This window comes from Colossoma macropomum, unplaced genomic scaffold, assembly GCF_904425465.1.
Source record: "Colossoma macropomum unplaced genomic scaffold, Colossoma_macropomum, whole genome shotgun sequence".
NCBI classification, from domain to species: Eukaryota; Metazoa; Chordata; class Actinopteri; order Characiformes; family Serrasalmidae; genus Colossoma; species Colossoma macropomum.
This window is the reverse complement of record NW_023494791.1, coordinates 48512999-48521494: the sequence shown is the minus strand read 5'-3', so window position 1 is coordinate 48521494 and position 8496 is coordinate 48512999. Positions and strand designations below refer to the sequence as shown.

The 8496-nt window shown below is 43.3% G+C and overlaps 1 protein-coding gene across 1 annotated transcript; it reads left to right on the top strand.

Annotated features, from left to right (window-relative positions):
• Positions 1-2958: 2958 nt before the first annotated feature.
• Positions 2959-7021, top strand: mycla (MYCL proto-oncogene, bHLH transcription factor a). Its single transcript, XM_036575231.1, has 3 exons — positions 2959-3216; positions 4160-4718; positions 5731-7021. Exons 2-3 carry the CDS (start codon positions 4181-4183, stop codon positions 6282-6284), a joined length of 1092 nt encoding a protein of 363 aa, XP_036431124.1. The 5' UTR covers positions 2959-3216; positions 4160-4180; the 3' UTR covers positions 6285-7021.
• Positions 7022-8496: the final 1475 nt, after the last annotated feature.

Here is an 8496-nt window from a genome sequence, read left to right as displayed (position 1 = left end):
ACATCATCACTGAACTAAACCTCCCTAAAAGGTAAATTTACAGGAGACAAACATCCTTAACTTTTAAAAGAATTAAAAGTTATTCATTCCAAGTTATTTTAGACCATTTCTGTTTGTCTGTTCACCATAAGGTGTTGATACGATGTGAAGGGCAGCTGGTGATTTTAATTAAGTCAAAAAAACAAAACTGACCAAAATGGAGATGTGAGATTTTGTCCCGACAGTGACGACGTGTCTGTGACTGCAGTTTCCTTCAGGATCATTGAAGTTTCTGTGTATCTGTCTGTGTTCCTGTCTATCTATCTATCTGTCTGTCTGTCTGCTTGTTTGTCTGTGTCTATGTGTCTGTCAATTTATCTGTCTGTCTGTCTGTCAATCTATCTGTCTGTCTTTCTATTTATTGCCTGCCCTGCGATGGACTGGCGGCCTGTCCAGGGTGTATCCTGCCTTCTGCCTAATGACCGCTTGGATAGCCTACAGCTCCCCCTGTGACCCAGAAGGATGAACAGTTTCAGAAAATGTGTGTGTGTGTGTGTTTGCCTGTCTGTCTGTCTATCAGTCTGTCTGTCTTTCTATCTGTCTGGCTGTCTGTCTGCTTGTTTGTGTGTATCTGTCTGTCTATTTTTCAATCTATCTGTCTGTCTCTCTGTCTGCTTGTTTGTGTGAATCTGTCTGTCTGCCTGTCTAGTTGTCCATTTGTCTATCTGTCTCTCTACCTTCTCTGTCTGCCTGCGTCTATCTGTCTATCTATCAGTCTATCTGTCTTTCTATCTGTCTGTCTGTCTATTTGTCAATTAATCTGTCTGTCTGTCTTCCTATCTGTGTGTGTATCTATCTATCTATCTATCTATCTATCTATCTATCTATCTATCTATCTATCTGTCTATCTATCTATCTACCTATCTGTCTGTGTCTATCTGTGTTGTGATTTATTCTGTTGAATTTATATTCATCTTTGTGATTCATTCTGTTAGATTCATTTTATGATTCATTCTCTTAGATTAATTTTGTGTTAAATTCCTTCTTTAAATTCATTTTCCTTTTCTCTGTGACTCTATAAAACCCGCCCCATTCCTCACCTAAACACTGACCACTGGTGTACCTGCGCTGGTCATTAGTGCAGCCGTTGAGGTCAGCGGGGTCGTTCACACTGCAGCCTCAGTCTCCTTCACACTGCCGCTTTAAACACAGGGGGTGGGAATGGGGGGGCAGTTACCACCCATCTATCTCTCATTTCACGCGCTGAATAGAAACCACTCTCAGGATTATGCTTTTTAACGACTGTGCTGAAAACGGGCCTTTTGAGGTGTCAGCAGGGAATTAAGACTTTAAGTGTATTTTTTTGTTTTGTTTGAATGATCGTCGTTCGGTCGCTCAGGCCTAAATAAAGCCACTGATCTCATGATGTTCCCCTATTTGCACCCATAAACTCCGAGGTACATCACTGGTAATCAGTGCTCAGTACAGTGTATGACCACAGACATTAACCACCAGCTGTAAATACAGCTTTTCTGTATTGTGTTTTGTGTATAAGAAAATAAACCTGGGTGGAAATTAAAGTACACCACATTTTCAAAGTTTCTCCATAATCCAGTGTGTGAGGTGTAAACAGAGTGATTCAGAGTGGTTTGGTGTGAAATGGTTCAGATGTCTTTACAGTGGTGGTGATAGGAACCAGGGGTCGCCATGACTACAACACAAATATAGACGTTTTATTTACTATCCAAAACCACCAGTGAACCTACACGAGTCTTCTGAGTTTATATGGAATGTTGATGATGGAAAATAGTGGAAAATCTGAAATAATAAGTTTTCTTTGGGGACTATTTTGCCTCACAGTGCCCTTCATGTATCCCTCCACCATGAATGGAGTTTAAGTTATAAAACAGTGTCTCAGTCATCAGGCAGTGAATTCATAACCATTTCATGTAGAAACTTTCTGTGAGGGAGCTTTTAGAGGTGGACATCTGGTTCCTATCACCACCACTGTGAACAGTTCTGACTCGGTAAGTTTCTCTAGAACAGAGTGTTTCACACCAAACCACTCTGAGTGACTCTGTTTACATCTTAACCATTTAATTATGTAGCAGTATTGCATAAAATACTATCCAATAATATACAGGGTGTCCCAAAAAAATTGACATCATTTCATAGTCTAACAGCCAATTCTCCCTCAAATGATCTCAAATTTTAACAAAATGTGTAAAAACTAACCAAGTTTAATTTTTAGTGTTTTTTTCAGGTTGAAGAATGGCGTTCACTAGAAATGAAAAGGCATTTTGTGTGTTAGAATATGCTCCAACACAGTCAAACAGGAGTGCGCAGCAGCATTTTCCAGAAAATTCAATAAAAATGCTCCAACTGAAAACAGATTTGGACCTGGCACAAAAAAACTCAAAGAGGAAGGCTGTCTGCGCAGGGTGAAAGGATCTGGACGACCACCAGTATCGGAAGATATTATATTTGTGAAGCTGTGGAATCGGTTATAAAATCTACATCTCTCTGAATTTCTTGTTCAAATTTTGATAAATAAATCTTGTATTGTTCAACATGAAGCCTGTTTAATATCGTTTGCCTACATGTAGTTACTCAGATATTCACATCTCGAATGATGTCAGTTTTTGTTTTGGGACACCCTGTATATATATATATATATATATATATATATATATATATATATATGTATATATATATATATATATGAACATGTATGTTAGAGGAATGGTGTCCTTTAAGTGTGTGAAATGAGCCGAATGAACCTGACAATGGGATGAAAATGTCATCTGAGATGTACGAGCTCAGCCTAATTGAAGCTTAGTGAATGGAGCGATGGGCGGGACCAACGGTCCGCGTGGGCGGAGCCAACGTCGTAAGTAGGTGGGGTCGTGGGCGTGTCTTATGCTGCTCCAGCTACACAAAGACGCAGCTGTTGGCGCGAAAAGTGCGTTAGGGGTGCGGCTGCGGCTCGAAACCAGACACCCGCATTGTTTCTCCTTTACAACTTTTTGTCATTGCGGCCGGAGCGGCTCTCGGCAGAGCGCGTGAGAGCGGACGGGTTCTATTGTCTGCGCGAGTTCTTTGGGTTTGGGTTGCTTTCCTCTCTCTGGAGTTATCCGTCCTCCTCGCGCCGGGCGCCTTCTTTTGTCCCTCTCTCTCTCTTCTCCCCCACGCGCCGTGTGTCCGGCTGCAGCACGAGCTCAGCGCCCACATGAGCCGGTGAGTAGCCTTTTCACGCGCATTTTAACATGATTTCTGCCTCGTGCGCTGGTAGTGCACGGGCTCTGGCTGGACATTAGTGCACCGCGGTGTTTCCTGTTTCAGAGGCGCCGACTTTGGAGCTGGAAACCTTCACAATGCGGAAAAGCTGCCCTTTCTGGAGGGTGGGGGAGGAAAGGGGGGGGGTGCGGTGTAAGTTGCTGCACGAGGAACCGGGGAGCTGCCCTTAAGCTTAAGTTAGCTTCCTATTCGAATGTTCCGCTCCACCTCAAATGGTGCCGCAGTTACATTTAACTACTGCACCATTTAAGGTGGAACGGAAGATCGTTGCATAAGCTTAAGTGGGTGAGTATTTCTGATGCAGTTGCAGGTGGGTTTGGGTTTTTTGGGTGTGAAGAGGCTTTGGGGTTGCTCTGCACACTGGCTCCCATCCCTCACCGCACGAGCATGTATGGCCTTTAATTTAACTTGACGAGAGTTGAAAGAGATCCAAGGCCTCAGCTAGGGCATTTTCGCATGTTTGCTTTTATTTTGGTTTTATTGGACTCTTACTTTGCCTCAGTGGGAGGTTTGGTGGTCTTCTTGTAGTGTCCAGAACTTTTTGACCTATTTTGGTGGGGTGGTCCTTTTGGTACTTTTTTGTTTTGCCAGCTGGAGCTTTTGGGATTTTTTTTTGACTTATTTTGCTCTTGGGAGCTTGAATGAAATCAGACATGCTTTTTGGCTTTAAGTTTTTATTTTGCCTATTGTTTGTTTTTTGTTTTTTTTCTTTTTCTTTTTTTAGCCTCAAATTTTTGCTCTTTTCCTTTTAGCTGATTTTCTCTTATTTTGGCTGTTGTTGCCAGTGATCCAGCTCAGTTGAACCTTGGCTGCGTTAGATTGCAGTAATATTATGCCTCCACTGTTCCAGCTAAATAAACTCTTAACGCTTCATTCCCTGCAGCCTGTAAATTGTACCCCTGCAATGCCTGGACTTAGCTGCAGCGCGGCGTCTGACGGGTTCTGGCCCATGGAGTTTGAGGCCCAGCAGCACTACTTCTACTATGATGGGCTGGACACTGGGGAGGATTTCTACAAGTCTCTGGCGCCCAGCGAGGACATCTGGAAGAAGTTTGAGCTGCTTCCTACTCCACCCATGTCACCCTCAAGGACCTGGGCAGAGTTCCCAGGCTGGATGGCACCAAAGCCCACCTTCGAGGAGGATTATGGCTCTCCGTATGAGTTGGAGCGAGAGCCGCTGGACGTTTTGGCCAACCTCAGCTCCATCGTGTTGAAGGACTGTATGTGGAGTGGTCTGGCTGCTGGTCAGCAGCTGGAGAAAGTCAGCCGAGATGTCAAGGTTGCTCCAACGGCTCGGGCACAACGCGTAGCACCTGCCATGACGCACAGCAGCCCAGCCACGCAGTGTGTAAGTCCGGCAGCGGTGCTCAGCCTCCCAGGGCATCATGGGAAGAAGACTGCCTCGGGCTCCTCCGGCTCAGACTCTCACTCTGACTCATCTGGTGAGAAATATAAAGATACTTGGCAGCTTTCAAAGCATGTATCGTATTAAGAAAGCGGCATCCACTGTACTTAAATTATGATCCAAATGGGCTTCCTTATAGGCTGCAATACACTACAGGAAGTGTAGGGGGCGATATGGCTTCTACTGCTTCATTTAAAGAGCTCTATAATGTTCATATGACCCACACAGTCACTCTGACAGACTGTAATACACTACAGGAAGTGTAGGGGGCGATATGGCTTCTACTGCTTCATTTAAAAAGCTCTATAATGTTCATATGACCCACACAGTCACTCTGACAGACTGTAATACACTACAGGAAGTGTAGGGGGCGATATGGCTTCTACTGTTTCATTTTAAAAAGCTCTATAATGTTCATATGACCCACACAGTCACTCTGACAGACTGTAATACACTACAGGAAGTGTAGGGGGCGATATGGCTTCTACTGTTTCATTTTAAAAAGCTCTATAATGTTCATATGATCCACACAGTCATTGTGACAGACTGTAATACACTACAGGAAGTGTAGGGATCTGTTTCCCTGCACCATGAGAAGAAATGGCTTGTTGAATATTCATATTAGTTAATTCAAAATGGCCAACAGGGTAATTAATCATTAGCACACCTAATGAGTGTTATAAATCTCTGTGAAACATAACCAATGCACTGATAGTATATTAGTACATCTGTGTTGCTGTTTTTCGTTAACTGTTCTGAGTAATCATTGCAGTCGGTCCAAGTCTTATAGTTAAACAATAGAGGAAGTGTTATTGTGAATAGCATCACAGCTGTGATTTATGATAACACGTCACCTTACATTGGTTTTATGCAATAGTTTTGAAATTAAAAACATCAATAAATAGGAAGCAATGCTTGAATGGCTGAAAACGTGCTGTAATCAGATGTGACACCATGTAAAGAACACTTTTCAACCATAAGTTCTGTATAATTCCATGTCTGCACTCCTCTCACAGCACACCTTCCTCTTTCTGCTGTTTTACCCCCAGATGAGGATGAAATAGACGTGGTCACTGTGGACAATCGACCAAAACGTGGCCGCCCCCCTGTCAGGCGGACACCGGTTACCATCGCGGTCAGCGCTGACCCCCATGGGCCCTGCCCCAAACACTTCCACATCTCACTCCACCGGCAGCAGCACAACTATGCCGCCCCATCCCCCGAATCTGACCGTGACGAAGAGGAAGAGGAGGATGATATAGAACCTCAGGGGAAGAGAGCCAGACTGGAGGCCTCGTCTTCGTCTTCGTCTCCGCTCTCCTCTCCAGCCAGCTCGGACTCTGAAGACGCCACGGAGCAGCGGCGAAACTTTCTGGAGAGGAAAAGAAGGGACGATCTTCGCTCTCGTTTCCAGGCGCTCCGCGGGGAAATCCCAGGACTTTCCGAATCTGCCAAAACCTCAAAGGTGGCCATCCTGACCCGGGCCACGGACTATTTGATGCAGCTGAGGGCGTGTGAGCGGCGGCAGAATCAAGAGAGGAAAAAGCTCAGAGCGAAACAGCAGCAGCTGCTCCGCAAGATCACCGCGCTCAAAAACTCCTGAAACTACCTGAACACATGGACAATACACACGGTCACTGGGGGGGGGGCTTACTTCAGACAGCAGGACACTTCTCAGTTAGCCAGATAATGTAAGCAAAAAGTCTGTTTTGGCCAGCAGGAAGAGACCTAATGGAGAGTTCTAGTGGACAATCTGCACTTTTGTCGTTTTGTTGAGCGATCCAGCAAGGAATTTCACAAAGTTAGCTGGGTAACTTAAGCCAACAGTTTTGCTTGTCCAATAGGAACGTCCCTCACCTTCTCCTATATTGGACAGGGTTTCACTTTTGGCTTAATTTATCTGGCTAACAGAGGAATCCCTCTGTAGTACATACCACAGAACTCATCTAACCGCCAGGCCTTTAGCCAGTGATGAGTCCTGGAGGGTCACAACATGTGATCCAGCCAGTAATTCATATAATAATTGCTTTGATTACTTGCATCAGGTGTTAAATTTGGTTGGAGTAAAACCTGCAAAAGATCCTCAGAGGAAGTAATAGTGACCTCTGGTCAAGCAAAGTAACACCTGACCAGAAGAGACACAGTTGTTGGTGATCTGTTATAAACGGGTCTTTCCAGAACACAGGAGTTGATATAATGATTAAAAATAGACGGAAGGTGGTAAAAGCTACAGGAAGTTTTTCTCCGATTTGGCAGACTTTGAACCTTACAAGCAGGAAGAGTTTCTGGAACTTGAGCTTTCAGAACTAAATGATGTAGTATGAATTTTTTTTATTATATTTTTGTGCCCCTTTGTATCCTAATAGTTTATGTGCACAGGGCAAACTGGACGGCTAATCTATTGCTGCAGACAAAAAATGAAAACAAAAACCTCAGTTAAGCGTGGGTGTGTATGCATTTTGGGTCACGAGGCAGGATTTCAACTTAAGCCCCAGTAGTGAGTATTATCCAGTAGGAAGATATCTTAACTCTCTTCCTCTTGGACAATCTTGACTGTTGGAAGTTGTCTGACTAACTGGGAAAGTACCTTGTAGGATCTGCGTTGGCCAGATAACTAAATTGTGGCTTTTTTTTTCTTTAAACCCCAAATCACTATCTGCCTTATCTGTAGCGTGCAGTCGTTTACCATAGATGGTTTCGGTGCATGCTGAAGCATCTGCCTGTTGGCTTCCGTTTCAAGCATCTTTTAAGTCATTTTTCATCTTTTCTAAGTAGAGAGAAATGGTTATCCATGGTAATCGGTGTACACTGCAGATGAAGCAGATGGAGATTTGGTTGGAAAAATGGTGGAATGTTGCATCAAAGCCACACATTTGGGTTTAAATAATCCAGCTAAAAGAGATCCTGTGTGAAATGCACTCATGGTGTGGGTGAAAGTGTGTGTGAACGGGTGTGTAAACAAACTCAGGATAAAGACGAGGCTCATGTATGAACCTGAGTGGAACGTTGGCGGCTGTTTAGTGTCGTTTCTGTGAGCGCTAGTGTGGTTCTGGTGCAGTGAGTGAATGTTATCCGTGGTCTGAGAGATGCTGTTGATCTAAAATCATGCTTTGCCTAAATTACCTCACTTCTTTCTGTGCAGTCGCACATGCTTGTTTTGTATAGAGAGTGGAATTATGGGTCTTTTTGTACATTAAAAAAAAAAAAACAAAACAAAAAATATGCACATTGAAAACTTCTGTAAATATTTTCACCTGGGTGGCTTCCTCGTCTCCTGTATCTACCTAAGAACATCACAGATTCTATTTTGCTAAAAAATAAATGCATTTGAAAAAGCTAATTGTGGTCTGTTTGTTTTGAATTCACAAAATCCCTTCACAAGTTCCCTTAACTCAAGTAGTCGGCCTACCAAGTCTATCGAGTTTACTTCTTTAGCTTTAGCACTGGAGCTAAGACTAATGAACCAAAGTATGTAGCATAGCCAGCTAAAACGTTAGCAACATCCTGCAGCTAAAATTTTGTCTGTAGTTCATATTTATAGATAAGTGTCAGAAATGACAAGTCTATTACAGATACTAAACAACTGTAAAAGCTTTGAGGAGAGTGATTTAAACATGCAGTTAGCGCCACGCTAACTGATGTTGGTTGTTAGCTTCTGTTATTTATTAGCTATACTAGCCTTTTAGCTGCAGTGCAAAACTAAAGAACATTAAACATTTGGAATGAGGGGAATTGGACTAATTTGACTTTAATAGTGTTGTTGCTTGGCTGTATAGCTCTGATTAGACTTTCACTTGCGTGCTAGTGTGTCTTTG